Source organism: Capsicum annuum, unplaced genomic scaffold (assembly GCF_002878395.1).
Source record: "Capsicum annuum cultivar UCD-10X-F1 unplaced genomic scaffold, UCD10Xv1.1 ctg4718, whole genome shotgun sequence".
NCBI classification, from domain to species: domain Eukaryota; kingdom Viridiplantae; phylum Streptophyta; class Magnoliopsida; order Solanales; family Solanaceae; genus Capsicum; species Capsicum annuum.
In genome coordinates, this window is record NW_025854804.1 from 166,464 (window position 1) to 188,168 (window position 21,705).

The following is a 21,705-nucleotide window of genomic DNA, read 5'->3' on the forward strand; positions in this document are numbered from 1 at the left end:
GGGTCACCGGTTTGAGGACAATAGGCGCTACCAGTGCTCCTTTCACCGTCAAGATGGGCTGACTCAGAGCCCCCACCACTGTCAACTTACGTTTATCCTGACTTAAATCAACATACCTTCTGGCGCCCTGTACTGTGATCAGGGGTTTCTTTGTGATTTCTTGGGCTTTATCTTCTCTCATTCCTTCCTGGTTCGATGACATTGCTTTCAAAGACTCCTCCACATTTACTGATTTCTCCTCAATGGTATGTATCTTGACAATAGTCTTATAACCCCTCAAAGATTCTTTCCCGTCATATATCAATTCTAACATATTGGTTTCAGCATGGGTTGGCATCGGATTCTGGTTAATGTTTGGAACCTCCGGGGCCTGGACCAGCATCTGATTTGTGTCAATTAAATCTTAGACAGATCTTTTTAAATGCCAGTATTTCTTGATATCATGGCCTGGCATATCACAATAGTACGCACACCTTAAAGAATAATTGAGATTCCTCGGCGGTGGATTCGAAAGCCTTCCTTGAATTGGGCTTAAAACCTTCAACTTTCTCAACCTATCAAACAAGCTAGCATATGACTCCCCAAGAGGTATGAATTGATTTTTGACCGCCTTCTCTTTCTTATACTCGGGCCTAGGCTGAAAGCTTGGTCTAGAGGGGTTTTGGTAATTTGGTGGGGCGAATGGGAGATTTTGTGGAGCTTATGCGCGCCACTGCGGGTAAGAAGGGGTTTGGGCATATGGCTGCGTGCTATATACTGGGTACGGGGGTGGTGGAATGGAATATAAAGGGTTTTGTAGAGGGTAGTAATGGTGAGGAGAAATATATAGAGCTTGGGCATAGACTTGGGCTTGGGATTGGGGATAGGGGCGAGGTGGTCTTTTGAGATAGGTCTCATTGCCGGAAGTAAATGTTGAAAATAGGTCTTATCCTGCGCCTGAATGAAACCTTCTACCAACTTACTTTTTTTCATTGGAGGATTTACACTGGCGGTCTGTTCACGCCACCTTATCGCGTATTCCCTAAAACCTTCAGTGCTCTTTTTCTTCATGTTGACCAAGGATTTTTTGTCCTGAATCAGGTCGATGTTATACTGAAAATGTTGAACAAATTCAGAAGCCAAATCATCCCAGCTGTTCTATTTATCAATATCTTGATCGATAAACCATTCTAAGGCTAGATCAGAAAGACTCTCGCCAAAGAAGGCCATGAGCAGTTCTTTCTTTCCTCCTACAGCCCTCAACTGGTTGTTATAACGTGTTAAGTGTGCCATAGGATCACCCTGTCCTGCATACTTCTTGAACTTAGGCATTCTAAAATTAGGGGGAAGGTTGATATCTGGGAACATGCAAATATCTTTATAGAAAACACTCCTATAATCTCCGATCCCTTACAAATTCCTCATATCCTGCTCTAAACTTTTCAATTTCTGGGCTATGATATCATGTTCATTTGCTGCGACAAGTTTCTCCGTATCAAATGGAAATGTAGGCGGCTGAGTGTACCCATACGATTCATTCATTTGCAAAGTAGGCTCCGGGGCATAATGCTGACTATCTGAAACCTTCAGTACTGGATCACTGGCAGACCTAGGAAGCTTTATTGTGGGAGGCACAACATATATGGGAGTTTCATATGGTGGCAGAGCCACGAATACCGGTGTGATCGGTGGTGCTGGCTGAGTAGCTAGTCTTGATTGGGGAGCCGCCAAGGGCACACCAGAACTACCAAGATAATAATGTCACGGGGTGAATCCTGGCGCGTGCTCAGGTGACTCAGTAGGAGCAGAGAATTGCGCCTGAGAGAGCGGCGAGAAATTAGAGATATTCCCAAGACCTTTAGGGAGCGGAGGAGGAGGCATTCTATTGGCTCATGTCCGGTGTAAATCTATCAATTGTTGCCTGATCCTTACTACCTCATCATTGTGTTCAGAACTTTCTTCCCTGTGATCTTGATCTGGGTCAATGAGCAAATTTTTAATCTCCCTGCTAGCTATGGCGAGCTTTGCTTTGGATCTAGTGAAGTATGGGTGACTAGCCAGAGTTCTGCAAACCTACCACTGTTATCTGAAAGACCATGCTCATCAAAGACGACATCCATTAGGATTAGGGAACACAACAAGCATGGGAATCACAATGGTAAAATTGTCCTAAATTCATGTTCATTTCTACTAACTTTTGAGGGTAGCGAGGTCATTTTAACATCATCCTGATTTTTGTCTACACCTTTTTTTTCTCTATACTTATTATTATTATTATTATTATTTCGTATCCATCTCTGTTCTTTTCCTTTCTCTCATTATCTACCTTTATTTTATCATTCTTTATGGCTTTTCTTTTTCTTAAAAGAGGAAAAATAATGAAAAACAACGAAACAAAATGATTAGATCGAACCCAAAAGTAGGTTGCCTACGTATCATGTTCTACATGAATCAGATCTTGCGTAGTTCGGGCAGCATGTGCATAAATATCACCTATTTTTTTTATTTTTTTTATTTTTTATTTTTTTGCAAAAACTAAAATAACAAACAAAGGAAAGACGTATCATCATAACATTTTGAAGAAAGAAAACAACAAAAACATACAAAAATTTTGGGACCACTTTAACACTAAACAACCAATACGAAACAACATTCTAGACCCCTAAGACGACATAGGTGAAATTACTAATAAAGACCCTAACACCAAAACAACTTGACTTCGACTTAAAGAAGACACCACCCTACAATGAGAGACATATAAAAGACTCAAACTGAATAAAGATAAGAAGTGCTCTTTCAGACTGGTGCTCTACGTGATGACCCTGGCTGATATGGACCTTCCTCTGAAGTTCTCTTTCTCCTATTTAAACTTTGTAGCATATCTTGTAAAGACACCCTGATACCGGGGAAGAAGCTTCGAGCCCGTATTCCTGCTTCATGAGGAGTGCACTTGGAAAGATTATTCTGACACGTTTCTACCGTCTTGAATAAATCTGCTAACTGAACCCTCAGTGTTTCCACATTGAATCCTACACTTTCATCTTGATGGTACTCTACTATGAATTCTTCTTGTATTCTCCCTCTAAGCTGCGTTGGTAAGGGTTGACTGATACCCCGAGGGATAGATTGAAGTCAAGCCCCATATCCTTGAGTGTAGCCTGGATTATCCAAACTTTCTTTGGGTGTGTCCACACCTAGCTTTGTTGCATGCTTCCAAAACTGCTCGTACTTGCTCTCACCTAAGGCTTGGTCCTTAAAGTACTTAATATCCTTCAGAAGATCCACTGCTGGTAGCACGTCCTGCAGCCTACCCAACTGGCACATTACCCTAGAAGGACTGTATGGTTTAGTGCAATTGAGCCCTAACATAACTAAAAGGAGCTGCGTCTGACAACCCAACAATACTATCTTTGGGCGAAGCCACAGATAAGTCCACAAAATGTTATCCTTGGTTTTTGACTCAAGAAATTCAATCCAAGCGTCGACTCCCACGGGTAACGAGAATTTATCCAAATGCAACCTGGAGTCCATGGCTTTCACTCAATTAGGAATACAACGATCTAACACGTATGTTCTAACTAAAGAAGGTGCATGCAAATGCTCCATCACCCATATCTGCAATATCAGGTTACTGCCCTAAAAAAATCTCCTTCCCCCCTTCACTTTGGTTAAAGCCTTATATATTTCTGTTAAGATCATCGGTATAAGAGTGAACCTGCCCTTTTGATTAATGCCTTTGTCGTTTTGATCCTTATGAAATAGGTCCATCACCACAGCTTGCAAACGGGTATTAATATGTCTTTCTTCTAGTGGAAACACTAAAGTACCTAACAAAGCGAGGGTGAAGACTTCAAGACGCTTTCTCTCCCACTTCTCCTTAGTCACATGAAATTCATCCCAAAAGCAATCAAAAACTTCTGAGGGCCCGAATCTAGTGAACAAAAAGTCTAAGGAAACCCACGAATCACTTAAACAACCCAAACGCATACCCTTACTTTTTAAACCACAAGACTGCAAAAATCTCACGCCAGTATGATTTTGTGCTCGGATCATATACTACTCGATAAAGGGCAAATGCAACAAACCGGATATTTTTGCCAAAGTAGGAGTAATTTCACATTCCCCAAACCTGAATACCAAACTACTCGGATCCCAAAAGGTCAACAAAGCCTCTATTAAATCTGGACGAGGGGTAACATGCAGAAGTTCCGTCAGATCACCTAATCTTTTAACTAGTTTCTGCTGATCAACATAGTTAAACATTTCCCACTATTTGATTAACTTTTTGCGCACCTTGACAACCATCAGAACTCTATACTTGGTGGACAAATCCATCCTGTAATAACACACAAGACGTTATCTCAAAAAATTCGACAGGAGTTGAAGATTCCCAACCCTTGGGATTTTTGACGCAAACATATGTCGATGGGACAGACCACATCCATGACTCTAATTTGCCGAACAAAAGTACTGAAAGAAGTCAGTCTACTTGGCAAACAACTCTAGATTACGGGGCGAGAGACCTAGGCTAATACTAAGACAAAGACCAACACAAAGAATTATCGAACCTCCCCAGCAGAGTCGCCAGAGCTGTCACGCCCCTTTTTACGTACTCCAAAAGATTTATATTTTAAGTTCGAAAGGATTTTATTATTTAAGTGACAAGAAATGTAAATTAGTTTCGGAAAAGGATTATTTATATTTTTTTTACGCAGAGTCGCCACTTGGCATAATCTGGTGTGCCAAGTCACCATTAGAAAATCCTTTTCAAAAACCATTTGACTCTTAAACTGGTTTGCGAACAGAGGTTCCGGCTAAGGAATTCTATTGACCGAGGGGAAGGTGTTAAGCATCTCTCGATCTCGTGGTTCAACCACGGTCACTTGGTAGAGTGTATCGACTATTTTTTGGCACTAAGAAATGTATAAACCACACAAAAATCACACAAAATAATCAAACAAAACAAAACAATCCAAAATGTAAAGTCCGACAACCCGAAATAAAAAAGGGACTAAAAGTAAACCTACGCTAATCCTAGATTAATACTCTACCCGACGCCTCGGGCCTTCACCACGAACGTCCTCTAGGTACATGATACCTCGGGGCATTCCCCGGTGAATAAATATATACAGATACTTCGGGGCATTCCCCGGCCAAATTATACAATCTAATTAAATACGATAAACTAGAAAGAAACATTCACAGGCACATTCCAACATCCAACCAAAACATCAATATTAAATTCTTGCCTACCCGAACCTATATTGCCTATCTATTTCATTATGGCATAAATCTATCACATTCACTTGTATCGAATGGAACAAAAGACAACAAACCAACATCAATCTACGTTCAACTTTTTATCAATTTCTCCATTCCTTCCCTAAATCCCCTTATCAATTCATTAAAACATGATCAAATTCATTCTTCAAACCACCAAAAATAGACCCACCAAACATCATGATCATAACAATGGACATCAACAAAGTCCAACAAACCATAATCACAACACTCATAATCACAACCAATTCAATATACCAAGATAAATAAAAGAGAGCGGGTTAAGGAAATGGACCTCACTGACACTTGCTTTTGTAGATAATAAAGAAATCTAAGACTGAAATCCTCGAATTAGGGAGCCCCACAACGAACAAACCCAATAAGTGTCTCAAAATTTCCAGCTGAACAGATTTCAACCAAGAATAAGACCTAAAAGTGAAAATCAAATCACGAATATTGAACGGGTTAGTCACGAACACCACCCCAAATGCAATATTGAATGGACTGACAGCCAGAATTGGTGTTTTCGGTGAGGATTAAACCAAAATCAAGATCGGTAACAATGGTTTGATGCAGATTTGGATAGAACAGAGGGATGGTCATCGTATTTTTGCTACATCGGAGCTCCGGTGAACCCGAAACCCCAACGATAGGACGGAATAACCGAATCAGTGTAGCCTGAGCTTCGGTGAGCTCAGGCAGTGGAAGAACACAATGAATTAAGATGGATTCTGGATCAACGGGGCCTAAATCCATTGGATAGCCATCGACTCCATCGAGGTTTGCCGTTTTCGATTAGATTACCTCGCCGGAACAGTGACCAAACCCCATAAGACTTGTTCAAGAATAACCTAAAACTCGACCTCGAATCTCTCTCTTGCTACTGATTCTCCCTTCCTCTCTCACCTCACTCTCTTCTCTCTTCGTTGCTCTCTCTCTCGATCAACTCATTTTTTATTACTTTCATCTCTTCCATTGTTTATGTGTATGTGAGATTAGTGAGCATTCATGAGGGTCCCTTTCTTGCCAAGGAAGAAGATGATGGAAAGGAGAAGAAAAAAATAAAAAAATCCCCCCTCTGTTTTTCGATCTATGTGTGTATATATGTGGTGAGGGTGGGGTAGGGGTAAGGTAGGTGGGGTCACGTAGGGTAGGGGGTAGGGTGTGATGTGGTTTTTTGATTGGATGGGTTGTTAGGATAGGGTAGGTAGGTGTTGTTTTTTAATTGGAGGGATAAGGGTTAGGTGTCTATTTTTGTTTGGGTAGGTTGCTAGTAAGACAAAATTAGTTAGGGGATTGTTATTTTTGTTATTTGTGGAAGGATTATCACACGGGTGAGGGTACACGGTAGGATAAGGTAAAAATGGGTAAAACGACATCGGGGAGGGACGAAATTAGGTGTCTACAATTACATTTAAAATTATCTTTAAAAATCAAAGAATTTCATTTACTAGTCAACTAATTCACATTACACTTTTTTTTTCTTACAAAATTTTCATTTTATACTTTTTGTACAATGTAAAAACAGTCTATTTGCTTTTGTATATTTGATTCATAAAGCCATAGAAGACTTTTAATCAATAAAAGGTTCTTGCACAAATTTATATAACTAACCTCAATATCATACAAATTTAACACGAATTAGCAACGGATAACTTTTGTCAAAACAATAAAATCCGATTGTTAATCTTATTTAACGATGAATTAACGGTAATTATGCTAGCTATATGCTATTTAACGGAAAATAAGTGACGATTTGTGTAAGTATTTTTTTATTTTTGTAGTTAGCATTTTTATTTAGTGTAGCATTCGTTTTGGATTGATGCAGACAAGTAAAAGCAAACGGAGAATGTAATTCATATAATTAGCAATAAATATGTTCTTGAGCAAACATAAATTTAGGGCGTAACGGTAGGAACGGGGCATTTTGGGAAAAAATCAATGTGCTATAGCCCACGGTTTTGAGGGTATGCCCGAGGTCCAGGGGATCCTCGGCCAATAATTGACCTAGGCGTGCAAAGGAGGCTGGAGAGCATCCCAGTGTTGCCCGTTTGTGTAGGCGGGGCCATTGGTTGGACAAATGAGCGAAATAGTGCGAACAGGGCATTTTTACGCCAAATCGGTGTACTATAACCCACGATTCTGAGGGTTGGCTTGGGTTCGGGTGTGTCGTGGGACGAAAATCGACCCGGGCATGCTAGGGAGGCTGGGGATCATCCCAGTATTGCCCGTTTGTATGGGCGGGGCCATTTGGTTTGTCAAACGGGCGAAACAGTTCAAACAGAGCATTTTGAGGCCAAATCGGTGTGCTATAGCCCATGGTTCTGGGGGTGGGCCCGGGGTCCGGGTGTGTCGTGGGTCAAAAATTTATCCGGGCATGCCAGGAAGGTTAGGGAGCGTCTCAGTACTACCCGTTTGTGTGAGCAGGGCTATTTGGTGTGTCAAACGGGCGAAATGGCGCGAATGTAGCATTTTGGGGCTAAATCGATGTGCTATAGCCCACAGTTCCGATTTCTAATAAATTACATATAGTTTAATTAATTTAATTGATAAATACAAAAATTAAATACCCTATAATCTCTTCATCTATTAAAGTATTTATATTTTAAAACTTTTATTAACACAACTATTATTATAACATTATTTGTATGAAATTTTACAATTCTTATTCAATTACACAATTAAAAAGATTTTATTTTAAAACTATCTTTAGCATGTTGATTAATCTACAAAAAATTTAAATAATTTTTTAAAAATAATATCATACATGTATTACTATTTTATGTGTTTTGAAGAATTTATCTTGTTCATCACTCTCTTTCAAAATATGAGTAATATATTATATATTCACTTACATTAAAATTAAGAACTAATTAAAGTTGCCACATTATTAACCGATAGGCTTATTGTAAAATCTCCATAAGGAAAATTGGGTTGTGCACATATAGAAAGAGTCAAAATATGAGTAATAAATTATATATTCACTTACATTAAAATTAAGAACTAATTAAAGTTGCCACACCATTTTTCCGATGGGATTATTATAAAATCCGGTCATAGTGACATTTGTAATGGTTGGAGCAAAGTTAAATGACTTTTGTGTAATGAATAAAAAGTGACTTTTACGTAATAGATACAAAGTTAAGTGACCATGAATTTCCTCGAATAAGAAGTTATAGCTCATCGTTTGTATCTGAAGTTATATACCTTGTAGTTGTTACATTGACCAGCTTAACCTACCATTATCTCAACGAAAACAACTTAATTGGATCTATTGATCCCCACAGCAGTTGTTGATATTTTTAGTAGCTTTTTCCATATATATATATATCAATATTTTGTATCAAAAGATATCAAAAGATATCAATATTTCATTATGATATTCTAGTACTGTTTAAGTTGTTAAACACAAATTATGAATTTCACTTGTATCTACTGAAGTTAAACAAAGATAATAATAAAGAAAATCTACTCAATTTATTCTTGCTCCTCCAATTAGCATCTTACATTCGGTATAAAAACGTAGTGGAAGACTCCTTTTGAGTCTTCTTTCTCGGTCTGCCACTTGAACCAATTAAAGTTGTTTTTTTGTTTCTTTAGTTGTATTATTAGTCTACTTAATTAATGAATAAAGGAAAGCTATTCCTTTTTCCCTAAAAATATGTGTGAATGGAAAATAATTATAAAAAAAGTTCTTATAGATTTTAAAGTCAGAAAGAGCGAGAGACCTCTTTGCTACGTATTTAAAGTCATAAAACCACATCATTACTATCCACATCCATATTCCTACCAATATATGCAATTATGGAGAAAGCTTTCATCTCTTTTCTCTTGTTGCTTCAGTACTATATTATAAGTAGTTCGGCCATGACCCAACTTAACATCTCCACTGACCAATTAGCTCTCCTTTCCCTGAAATCTCAAATCATTTCAGACCCCTTTCATTACATGGATGAAAGTTGGTCTCCCGCTGCGTCTGTTTGCCATTGGGTTGGAATCACTTGTGGCTCCCGTCACCAGCGAGTGATGTCCTTGAATCTTTCCAACATGGCTCTTACGGGCGTAATACCCCGTGAACTTGGGAACCTAACATTTCTTGTTTATCTTGACTTGGGAAGCAACAATTTCCATGGAAATTTGCCTCAAGAAATGACACACGTGCATCGACTTAAGGTTCTTGATTTGAGTATCAACAGCTTCAGCGGGGAGGTTCCCTCTTGGTTTGGGTTTTTACACCAACTTCAAGTACTAAACCTTGGAAATAATAGTTTCGCTGGTTCCATCCCTTGTTCATTTTCTAATGTTTCCACACTTGAGACTTTGAATCTGAATTTCAATTCCATAGAGGGCCAAATACCAAAAGTGATTGGAAGTCTTTTAAACCTTCAAGTATTAAACTTGAAGGGTAACAAGCTCGTAGGCTTTATTCATATGTCACTATCTAATGCCTCAAGGTTGGAGGCTTTGGAGATATCTTACAATTCACTTCAAGGAAACATCCTAGAGTGGATCGGCAATCTTCACAACATGAAAGTGCTATCCATACAAGCTAATCAACTTACGGGTTCTATACCTTTCATAATTTTCAATATTTCAAGAATTGAAGTCGTTGCATTTGTAGACAATAGATTATCAGGATATCTTCCCATTGGTTTATGCAATGATCTCTCAATACTCAAAGGGCTTCATTTATCCAAAAACAATCTTCACAGTCATATGCCTACAAGCTTATCAAATTGTTCACAACTTCAAATTTTGTCATTATCGGATAATGAGTTTGATGGACCAATACATACTGAAATTGGAAGATTGAGTAACTTGCAGACATTGTTTCTAGGATTTAACCATTTCAATGGTACCTTTTTATCTTATGAATAATAGCACTATTGTATCTTATTACTTCAGAATTTTATTTTATTACACATTTATTGCAGGGATGATTCCACAAGAAATTGGAAATCGTGTTAATTTGGCAGAGTTAGCCATGGAGATAAACCAGATTACCGGCCTTGTCCCGATCTCCATATTAAATATCTCATCACTGCAAATTTTGTCACTGTCGATGAACAACTTTAGTGGATTCTTACCATAGGAAATTGGCAACTTAACCAAGATGCAGAATCTACAGCTTGGTGACAATAAACTTATCGGTACATATATATTCTAATGGCGTCTCATTCTATGAATTTATGTATGTAATGAGTAATAAACTGTAACAATTATAAATAAATCTTCAAGCTTATGGCAACAAACACCATATAAGGAGCGTCTCTTAATGTTTAAAATTAATCTGTTTAAGAAATAACCAGTAAATTTGAACTCCCGTTGGTAGTTAGCTAACTTCTAATGAAGTATCAGTTTATATATTTGAGTCCATATAAAAATACAAATCTGCACAATCAGAAATTCATAGAAAATTATACTAAGAACTTTAATGGAGAAAAAAAATATATAATATGTATATTCTTTTTAAGACTTTGATCAATAACAATAAGAAAATTATTACATAATTTTCTGATTTCTTGTCGATACCTTGTCGTAGAGCCAATTAAAATTCAAGAGTCTTCTTATCAGGTCCAACTAAAGCATGAATCAGATAGATAAGCATTGAGCTAAATAGTTCATCTCACTTGTATTCATTTTTTTCTTCATGTGTTTCCAGGTGAAATACCCAAAGAGATAAGCAATCTTGTTGAGTTGGAGGTACTTGATCTTTCGGGCAATAGTTTTAGTGGTTCACTTGATATGGAGATCTTCAACATATCAGGGCTGAGAGTGATTTCTATTCAAACAATAATCTATCAGGAAGCCTCCCACCAAACATGTGTTCTATCTCCAATTGTTCAGAACTTACTATTCTAGAGCTTTCTAACAACCAACTCACTGGATTGATTCCCAATTCTCTTGGACATTGGCTCATCTACAGTTCCTAAACTTGGAGAGAAACAATTTAACAAGTGATTCAACATTAAGGTTTCTGACTTCCTTAGCCAGTTGCAGAAATTTAACATTTCTATCTGTATATTTGAATCCTCTAATCGGCATGCTTCCTGCCTCCATAGGGAACCTTTCCACCTCTCTTAGAACATTTGTCGCCAACATTTGTAAAATCAAAGGGCGAATTCCTAATGAAGTTGGGAACTTAAGCATCTTATTAGACCTTAGCCTTTCTGGAAACAACTTGGTCGGATCGATTCCAACATCAATTGGCAATTTGAGAGACCTTCAGTAGTTCAACTTGAGTAGCAACAAATTTACAGGATTTATTGGAGATCATATATGTAAATTGCAGCATCTGGGTGATATTTACTTGGATCAAAATCTGCTTTCAGGATCTCTTCCGAATTGTTTAGGGAATATTACTTCCCTTAGGGAGATACATCTCGGTTCCAACAAATTGAGTTCCAATATAACACCAAGCTTAGGGAAACTTCAAGATCTAGTTGTTCTTGACTTATCCTCAAACAACATGGTAGGTTCTTTACCTCCAGAAATTGGAAATCTAAAGGCTGCGACACTGATAGATCTGTCAATGAATCAATTCTGAAATGGAATTCCTATAGAAATTGGAGGCTTGCAAAATCTGGAAAACCTTTCTTTTGAGACACAAGAAGTTACAAGGAGCTATACCTGACTCAATGAGCAACATGGTAGGTTTGGAATTCCTAGACCTTTCTCACAATAATATATCTGGAATCATTCCTAAGTGTTTGGAGAAACTTCAAAACTTGAAGTATTTCAATGTTTCTGTCAACAAATTGTATGGTGAAATACCCTCTGGGGGCCCTTTCAAGAATCTCTCGAGTAAGTTTTTCATCCACAATGAAGCACTGTGTGGTTATTCAAGATTTCGGGTATAGAAGAGGTAAAAGTGCCCCACTTCATCAAAGCACAAATCAAATAGGGAAAAATTGCTTGTTCTTTTTCTTTTTCTCGCAATTGCAGTGGTATTTGTTACTATGGCCTTTGTGCTCCTATGGATAAGGTATAGAAGAGGTAAAAGTATACCTCAACAAGCTGAGTCATTGTCTACCGTAACACGAGAAAGAATTTCATACTATGAACCACTCCAAGCAACAGATGACCTTAGTGAGTGTAATCTGATTGTTTTCGGAAGTTTTGGCTCTGTTTACAAAGATATTCTCAGAAGTGGAACTGCCATTGCAGTTAAAGTCTTCAACCTGCAACTGGATGCGGCATTCAAGAGTTTTGATAAGGATTTTTGCGCAGCCTTCGTCATAGGAATCTCGTTAAAGTCATTACTAGTTGTTCCAATCTTGATTTCAAGGCTTTAGTGCTCGAGTATATGCCTAATTGAGGTCTTGAGAAATATTTGTATTCGCACAAATAATTCCTTAACACCAATCAGAGACTAAGCAGAATGATAGATGTTGCATGTTCTTTGGAATATCTTCACCATGGGTGCTCGTTGCCTGTGATTCACTGTGACGTGAAGCCTAGTAACGTCTTGCTGGATGAAGATATGGTTGCCCACCTCAGCGACTTTGGCATCTCAAAACTGCTTGGTGAAGATCAGGGTGATTTGTACACTAAAACCTTAGCAACGTTAGGTTATATTGCACCAGGTACGTCTCTTAGTTTTGCTGATTACTCCTTTCTTTTTTCCCCACCTAGAAAGCATATTGCATCTTTAAATAAATTGTTTGACGGTAGAGTATGGACTGGATGGTCTAGTGTCAACAAAGTCTGACGTATACAGCGATGGAATCATGTTTCTGGAAATGTTTACTAGGAAAAAACCTTATGAGTTTGAGGGTGACCTTAGCTTGAAGCATTGGGTGAGTTATTCACTCCCAGAGGCAGTAATGGACGTCATAGATGTCAACTTGGTGACGCCAATTGGCAATCGCTTACAGAAGGAGCTAGATGTTGTGGCATCAATCATGATAGTGGCATTAGATTGTTGTGCTGAATCTCCGGCGAGAAGGACTAACAAGAAAGATGTTGTAGCGATGCTGCAAAAGATCAAGATTCAACTTCTTGCATGTTGAACATGTTTTTGGAATATGTTGTTCCAAGTCACTTGTTCATTTCAAATTTTTCTAAATTGTTGTATTCATGTAAAGATTGTTGTTTGGTTTGTTTGTATTAGCACTTGATTTGCGCATGATTCTAAGTTCTAACAGTTAGTTATATTAGCTCCAGGTATGCCTCCTGTTTATGAAGTATAAAACTATTAATGGAATAAAATGAACGACGCTTCTTATTGATTGTAGACTGAGTATATATAAATACAATACAACAAAGAGATAAACTGAGAAAAGGATAATACTTATCTATGTACAAGAGTCCTAAAGAGAAGGAACTACTAAATTTGAAATTTAAAAAATAGGAGTTGATTTTATCCTTTTTTATGCCCCCGCAAGTTGGTGGTGTCAACAACACCCAACTTGGAAAATTGTTGTACAAAAGAGGCTTTGGGAAGTAGTTTTTTGAGTATGTTAGCCACTTGATCAGCTGAGTGAATGTGATGTACTTCAACATCTTTGTTCTGGACCTGTTCACGAACAAAGTGGAAATCAATGGCTACATGCTTCATCCTACTATGGAAAACTGGATTGGAACAAATGTAAGTGGTGCTTATGTTGTCACAGAAAACCTGCGGAACCCCCTTAAGTGAAAGACGAAGTTTGCAAAGAAGATTTGTTATCCAGTCGGTTTCTGCAATAGCAGCAGCCACACCTCTGTACTCAACTTCTGTAGAGGAACGAGAGACTGAGCGTTGTTTCTTTGAGGACCAAGTAATTGGTGTGCTGCCCATGAAAATAACATATCCAGATATAGAGGTGTGATCTTCCGGATTACCAGCCCAATCCGAATCAGAATAAACAACCAGACGAGAATCTGGAGCTTTTGCGATCCGTAAACCATATTGGTAGGTGTGATGAAGATAACAAAGTAATAGCTTGACTGCTTTCCGGTGACAGTGACGTGGATTGTACATAAATTGAGAAAGCTTGCTAACTGTGAAGACAATATCAGGACGTGTAAAGGATAAGTAGTGGAACTTTCCAATTACCTATCGATAAAGAGTACCATCAGTTGGAGAAGTATTAACCGAAGCTGTCAAAGTGGTAGTTGAAGTCATAGGTGTTGGTGCTCCTTTACAGCCTATCATGCCAACATTATCTAAAAGATCCATAATATACTTGTGCTGAGACAAAAAACGACCATCAATAGAAGAGATAACCTCAACGCCCAAAAAGTAATGGAGCTGTCCAAGGTCTTTCAAAGAGAAGCGATTGGAAAGACCATCTATTATATGGCGAACATCCCAAATCTGATTTCCAGTGATGATTCTACCATCCACATAGATAAGAACATACACAGTGAACCCAAATTTATGCAAAATAAATAAAGAAGAGTCAGATTGAGACTTGGCAAACCCAAAAGTTAATAAATAATTTTTGAGCTAAGTGTACCATGCTCGGGGAACTTGTTTCAAACCATAGATCGCTTTGTTCATCTTGCAGACATGGGTGGAGAGGCTTCGCTCTTCAATGCCTGGTGGATGCCTCATATACAATTCTTCCTCAATACGTCCTTGCAGAAAGGCATTATTTACATCAATCTGATGGATAGGCCAATAGTACTGCGTCGCAATAGTAAGCACCAACCAAACAGTTACTGGTTTGACTACCGGGCTACAGGTCGAATCGTAGTCTAATCCTAGACGCTGGGTAAATCCCGTTGCAACAATCCAAGCTTTGTACCTATTAATGGAACCATCATATTTATGTTTTATACGAAACAACCACTTGCAGTCAACCACATTCATCAAAGGAGCAGCTGGAACCAAATCCCATGTATGATTCCTAACAAGGGCATCAAATTCAACTTTCATGGCTTCTCTCCAGTGAGGGTGAGGACATACTTGTTTATATGTACGAGGAATAGATGGCAAGGAAAGTTGGACACTAACACTAAACTACTTCGGTTGAGGTTATTTGTTTTGGAGCGTGTGACCATGGGATGAGTTGAAGTGGTCACCACATGTGAAGGAGTGGATGGAATTAAATCAAGTGTGCTCTGGGAAGGGTTGTCATTTGGTGATTGAGAAGGTGAGATGGGGGAATGGACAGTGGAAGGAAGTGGCATCAATGTGGTATTTGGTTGTGGACGATTTTTGCGTTGATAGGTGATTAATGGTTTGTATGATGGTGATGGTTGAGTATTATCAAGTGGGGGTGGAATTACAGGTGTCAACAAAGGATAATATAAAGTTTGAGAATTACCTGATGTAGTGGAGACGCCTTCTGATGTGGCAGACGTTGAGCTGGGTAATGGAGATGACACAGGCAGAGCATCTGGGAGTGAATGACAAGAATCTAAACTTGACGTTATATGATTCAAAGGTTGAACATCTGAACAAATTTCCCAGGCAATATTATCACTCTGTTTGAGTTTTAAATTGGAAAACATATTCTGAAAAGGATAGGTATCTTCCAAAAATAGAACATCCGTTGAAAAATATAATTTATTCTTGACGGGATCAAAACATTGGTTGAAATAATGTTTATTAGAAAATCCTAAATACACAGAGGGATTATATCTTGGATCTAATTTATTTTTGCCATAAACCATGGGTAGCATAAACAACCATAAAACTCTAAGGGATTCATACTTTGGAGACTCTTGAAATAGAATTTCATAGGGACATTTATTTTGTAAATTTGGAGTTGTTAGACAATTTATAAGGTAGACTGCTTGGTGACAGGCAAAACTCAAAAAAATAGGGGGCAAAAAGGCTTGGTGCTGCAAGGTTTTGGCCGTCTCAATAACATGTCTGTGACGGCGTTCAAATGGTGCGACTCTTTGGGGTGCGTAGGGAGGGGTCACTAAGTGTTCAATACCATAACTTTTGAGATATGAGGATAATCCTTGAAACTCACCACCACCGTCGGTATAGAGAGAAAATTTTTTGGTTTGAAACCATCACTCAAGTAAGGGATGTAAAGCTTGAAAGACATCAAGAACTTTTTTTTATTTTTATAGTGAACAACCACATGTATTTCGAGTACTGGTCAACAAATAAGACATAATATCGTTTGTTGTCGATTGACAAAACAGGAGAGAGCCCCCATAAATCGCTATAAATAATTTGCAATGGTTGTTTACTTTGCAATGAATTTTCATAAAAAGGTAACCTGTGCATTTTATTCGAATAACATGAATTACAAACTAAATTGTTTCTAGAATGCAAAACTGGAAGAGAAAACTGATGCAAAATCCTATTTAAAATAGGATGACTAGGATGACCTAAACTCCAATGCCACAGGTGTAGAGGAATGACAACATTGCATTGTGGTGAATGATTCCCATTGCCCGACGGCCACTCATACAACCCATCTCTATTCTATCCGCAAAACAGAGGTGCCCCCGTACTCAGACTCTTCACAAGAGAAGAAAAAGGAAAAAATTCAATGGAGGTGTGGTTATCGCAACAAATTTAGGAATAGAAATAAGGTTATTTTTTATAGAATGAGAGCATAAGGTATTGAGAAGCTTAAATTGCTTATTTGATTCACTTATGTTGGTGTTACCGGTATGAGATATTGGAATACTGCTACCATCTCCCATTGCTATCTCCTCTGGACCATGGTAGTTTTGCACATTAGTGAAGTTTTGAGCATTTGAGGCCATATGATGAGTGGCTTCAGTATCAACAATCCAAGGAGCCTCTTGAGTTGAAAGCCGAGCAGCATAGTTTGCTCGGGCTTGTAGGTGATTGTGTGATTGGGATCTGCAGACTTTGGTAGAGTGACCAGGACGGCCATAGGCACTTTAGAGCGTTGTCATATCGCTGTTGTTGGTTATTTTTTCCACTATGCCATGGATGGTTGGTATTGGGGAAATTTGCACTGGGACGCTTATTGGAGTTGTTGTTTTTTTGGCGAGGAGGCGTGTTAGAGTTTTTTCCTTGGCGAGGATGTCTGTTTGTTTTCTGTGCAATAGAAGCAGTAATTGGTGATTATAATGGCTTCTTTGCTTCTTGATGTTTTATAGAAAGTTTATGATCAACTTTTAATAAAGTTATGGATAAGAGATAGTAGAGTCCCTTGCACGGATCGCAACAGATATTTCATGAAATTCTGGGCCAAGTCCAATGATTATTTTGACAATCAGTTCCTCATCAGACACAGGAGCTCCAGCAGTGTCAAATTCATCATAAAGAGATTGAACTTGGTGGAGATAATCAGCGATGGGAAGCGCTTCTTTCGAGAGACGAGCCAGACGATCACGCAAACTAAAGATTCTTGTTTGTGATTTGTTGGCATATGTAGTGTGCAAAGAAACCCAAGAAGCCTTGGTGATTGATGCAGCGGAAAATGTAGCAGCAAGTGTAGGATCAACTGAGGCCAAGATGGCATTTTGAATAAACTGATCTTGGCGATACCATGAAACAAATTAATGATTTTTGACTTCCCGATTATTTTGAGCCACTGTACGAGTAGGGGCAGGGAGAGAACCGTCGAGATGGCCATAAATGTTGTGACCACGCATAAGCATGGACACTTGTTCTTTCCAAAGGGAAAAATTATGGCTGCCAATTAGTTTGATTGGTAACTCGGTGACAGAATTAAGCTGGACAATTGTGTTGTTAGCATCTGAATTGGTTGCAGTTATGTTTGTGGCCATTTTGATCGGAAGAGTGGGAGGGATAAAAAAAAATATACTCATGAGAGTTAATTGGCTCTAGATACCATATGAAGTATAAAACTGCTAATGGAATAAAATGAACGATGCTTCTTATTGATTGTAGACTGAGTATATATAAATACAATACAGCAAAGAGATAAACTAAGAAAAGGATAATACTTAACTATATAAAAGAGTCCTAAAGAGAAGGAACTACTAAATTTGAAATTTAAAAAATAGGAGCTGATTTTATCCTTTGTTACTGTTAATCTTCCACCTGTTCGAGTAATGTCTCATAGTCCATTTTATTGGCGCATACATCCTATATTGGAAGATATCTCATGATCGATCTTCCCTATCTCAGCAGGTCTTCCATATCTCAGTATATCATAGTGATTTAGTTTCTATTTCGGAGAAGATCACAATTCTTTATTAGTTGATTCTTTCCTTATTTAGTTTGTATTCTCTTGTATGTATACACATACATGTAAATGAAATCAATAGAAGATTTCATACTTTACTCATCTTTATATGGTATCAGAAGCCTCAGTATGCTTTAACGAGTAAGATTTCTTTTTCTGTCCCACCCACCCTTCACAAATGGAAGACACTCCTTGAGTTGTTAATGCTGACAACAACATCATCCTGATGGTTGTTCAATTTAACCCTGCATCCTAATTGGCCATTAAATTACTTGGAAGCCACAATTTTGCAACGTGGAAGGTGCAATTTTCCATGCCTATGCATGGTCATGATCTCTATGGTCATCTTGATGGGTCTACACCTTCCCCATCTCACACTATCACAACTGGCACAGTCCCTAGTGCCAATCCTGTGTTTACTCTTTGGTTTCGACAAGACCAACTTATTCAAAATGCACTTATGGCATATGTTGATCCAACAATTGCCACAACTGTTGCAGCGGCTACCTCAGCAAAGACAACCTGGGATGCACTGCACATCACCTATACGAACAAGTCCCAAACTAGAATTTTTAGTCTGCATGATCGACTTATGCGTCCAACCAAAGATTCCTATATAGTCACTGAATATTTGCAAACTATTCGATCTGTTTCTAATGAACTCTCTACTGCTGGTGCTCCGGTCTCTAACTTTGAACTTATTGTCAAGATCCTAAGTGGTTTGGGTCCAGAGTTTCGTGAGATCTCTGCTGCAATCCATGCTCAGGACTCCACTATTACTTAGGAAGAACTCTACGAAAAGCTTCTGGATCATGAGATTTTCCTTTGACATGAAGAATCAAAAAATGGTCCCAATCAGATTACTGCTACTACTGCTACCTCTGCTGCTACCTCCAGCAAGCCTGGTACTTCGAACAATCGTACCAATCGTTGCCCCAGCAATGACAATGGCAACAACCAATAGTGGCGATCCAACAATCACTTTATTTCACCCAATCTACGACGATTTTCGACCACCAAAAACTTTTTTGATTGTGTTCGCTGCTAGTTATGCAATAAACTAGGTCATGTCGTAAGTGTTTGTTGATCGAAATCTTACAATCACTTAGAGGCGAAATCCGATTATGTTTAAGGATTACGCCCATCAGAAAATCCTTGGATTCTCGACTCCGGTGCATCTCGTACCATCACTACTGAACCTAAAAATTTGCAGCTACAGAATGGGATGGAGTAGGTCTCCATGGGTGATGGTAACAAAATACCAGTAACTCACACTGGTTCAACTAAATTAAATACATCAAATAAATCTTTCAAATGTAGCATTAAACCTAATTTACTCTCTGTCTTTAAATTTTGTCAAGATAAACTAACCTCTATTGAATTTTTTCCCTTTCATTTTTTTGTGAAAGACTTGAAAATGCGGACTTCGTTGGTGCACGGTCAGAATAAGGACAGTCTCTATGAGTGGCCAAATTTACCCTCCATGTCTTCTCCTCACGTGTATTTGACCTCCACCAGCACATCGACTTCAACCTGGCATAGTCGGTTGGGTCATACGAATGCAAGAGTGTTGCATTTTCTTTTGAATAAATTCTCGCTACCCTGCTCGCGAGAAAAAATTTCAGTTTCTAATTCTTGTTACTCAAATAAGGCTCATCGCCATCCTTTTAAACGTTTTACTTTGTCAAGTACCAAACCATTTAAAACAATATTTAGTGATTTATGGGGTCCTTCTCTAGTTCAATCGATTGAAAAAAAATTATACTATCATATTTTTGTGGATCAGTATACTCAATACACCTGGCTTTACACATTAAAGAATAAAAGTGAGGTTACAGACCTTTTAAGAAACTTTCAAGCATTAACTGAACGTCATATTAATACGAAAGTTCTTTCTATCTATACAGATGGTGCTGGCGAATATAAAAGTCTTGATCCATACTGAAGATCTCAGGGTATTGGACATCTTTTATCCCCTCCATACACCCCTCAAAGAGTCACTCTTGCTGAAGAACGTCATAGACATATTATTGAGATTGCTCGCACTTTACTTCATGAAGCTTCACTTCCATCGACTCTTTGGTCTTTTGCTTGTCAACATGCAGTTTATCTGATAGATCGCATGCCAACCTCACTTTTACAAAATAAATTATCTTTTCAAATATTGTTTGGTCATAATCTGTATTACAATTCATTAAAAAATTTTGGGTGTCTTTGTTATCCCTGGCTCAAATCTTATTCAAAAAATAAATTAGAGCCACGATCAACACCATGTTTATATTTAGGATTTTCTTTAGTTCATCATTGTCACCAATGTTTTGATCCGAAATCTTCTAAAATATATATATCTCGTGATGTGAATTTTTTTGAAAATAATTTTCCTTTTCAAAATATATTTTAAAATATTTCTTCAACTTGATAAGAGCTTGTGAGGGAAAACCCAACTGACACTGCCCCAACAACGTCCCCTAGTATTTCTTCTCCCATAAGCAGTGAATTACTTATCCCCATACTTATCCCAAGTTCAGATAGCAGTAATGCTCTCGAAGACATCGTCTTCTCTGCCTGCGCTCCAATAGAATCTGCAAGTTCAGGTAACTCTTCTCCTCCTCCTCCTACATATGTTGTTGTTCCTACTGTTATCCGTGACACCTACTCTTATCCCTCATTTCCTTACTCATCAACTTTTCCAATTGTATACAGTCGCAGAAATAAAACAATGTCATCTGCTAGCCAAAATGTCGTTGCCTGTCCCTTTACCTGACTTCCTCTATAACCTCCCCCTGACCCTGCTCAAGCCGCAGAACCTCAAAAACCTTCTCTTTCTATTCCAAATCGTTTTGTGATCCATTTACTGCACAACATTTACAAACCAAAAACCATCTTGACTTCATGTTTCACTTATTCCCCTCCATTACCCCCACCAACTTCAATCAAGCAAACAAACACCCAGAGTGGAAAAGAGCAATGAAATATGAATTTGATGCATTATTGAATAATCAAACATAAGATTTGGTACCACATGACCCCACAAAAAACATTGTTTCTTACAAATGGTTATATATGTTAAAAAGAAAAGATGATGGGACAATCGATCGCTACAAGTCTCGACTTATTACGAAGGGGTTTACACGGCGTCCTGGGGTTGATTATCATGCCACGTTCAGTCAAAGCAATAAATGGCCTTAAGCAAGACCCTCGGGCGTGGTACAATGAACTTAAGACATTTCTTCTTTATCTGGTATTTGTCAAGTCAGAATCTAATGCCTCACTCTTTATTTACAAAGTGTCAAATAACATTTTGTATGCACTGGTTTATGTAGACAATATCATTATTACAGGGAAGCACAACTCATAGGTAAAT

At 38.2% G+C, this 21,705-nt stretch overlaps 2 protein-coding genes across 2 annotated transcripts; both read left to right on the top strand.

Moving 5' to 3' along the window:
* Positions 1-9,019: 9,019 nt before the first annotated feature.
* LOC107852711 (probable LRR receptor-like serine/threonine-protein kinase At3g47570) lies at positions 9,020-13,904 on the top strand. Its single transcript, XM_016697751.2, has 3 exons — positions 9,020-10,114; positions 10,194-10,409; positions 10,922-13,904. The coding sequence occupies exons 1-2, from the start codon at positions 9,064-9,066 to the stop codon at positions 10,349-10,351; spliced, it is 1,209 nt and encodes a 402-aa protein (XP_016553237.2). The 5' UTR covers positions 9,020-9,063; the 3' UTR covers positions 10,352-10,409; positions 10,922-13,904.
* Positions 10,373-12,554, top strand: LOC124892426 (LRR receptor-like serine/threonine-protein kinase ERECTA). The gene is made up of 6 exons (XM_047403709.1): positions 10,373-10,409; positions 10,922-11,034; positions 11,186-11,443; positions 11,552-11,731; positions 11,823-12,063; positions 12,205-12,554. The coding sequence occupies exons 1-6, from the start codon at positions 10,373-10,375 to the stop codon at positions 12,552-12,554; spliced, it is 1,179 nt and encodes a 392-aa protein (XP_047259665.1).
* Positions 13,905-21,705: the final 7,801 nt, after the last annotated feature.

Coding starts and splice junctions, on each gene's coding strand:
- LOC107852711 (XM_016697751.2), top strand. CDS start 9,064: ATGGAGAAAGCTTTCATCTCTTTTCTCTTGTTGCTTCAGTACTATATT. Junction 10,115..10,193: donor AGGATTTAACCATTTCAATG/GTACCTTTTTAT, acceptor CATTTATTGCAG/GGATGATTCCACAAGAAATT.
- LOC124892426 (XM_047403709.1), top strand. CDS start 10,373: ATGCAGAATCTACAGCTTGGTGACAATAAACTTATCG. Junction 11,444..11,551: donor GCCTTTCTGGAAACAACTTG/GTCGGATCGATT, acceptor TGTAAATTGCAG/CATCTGGGTGATATTTACTT. Junction 11,732..11,822: donor ACTTATCCTCAAACAACATG/GTAGGTTCTTTA, acceptor GAATTCCTATAG/AAATTGGAGGCTTGCAAAAT.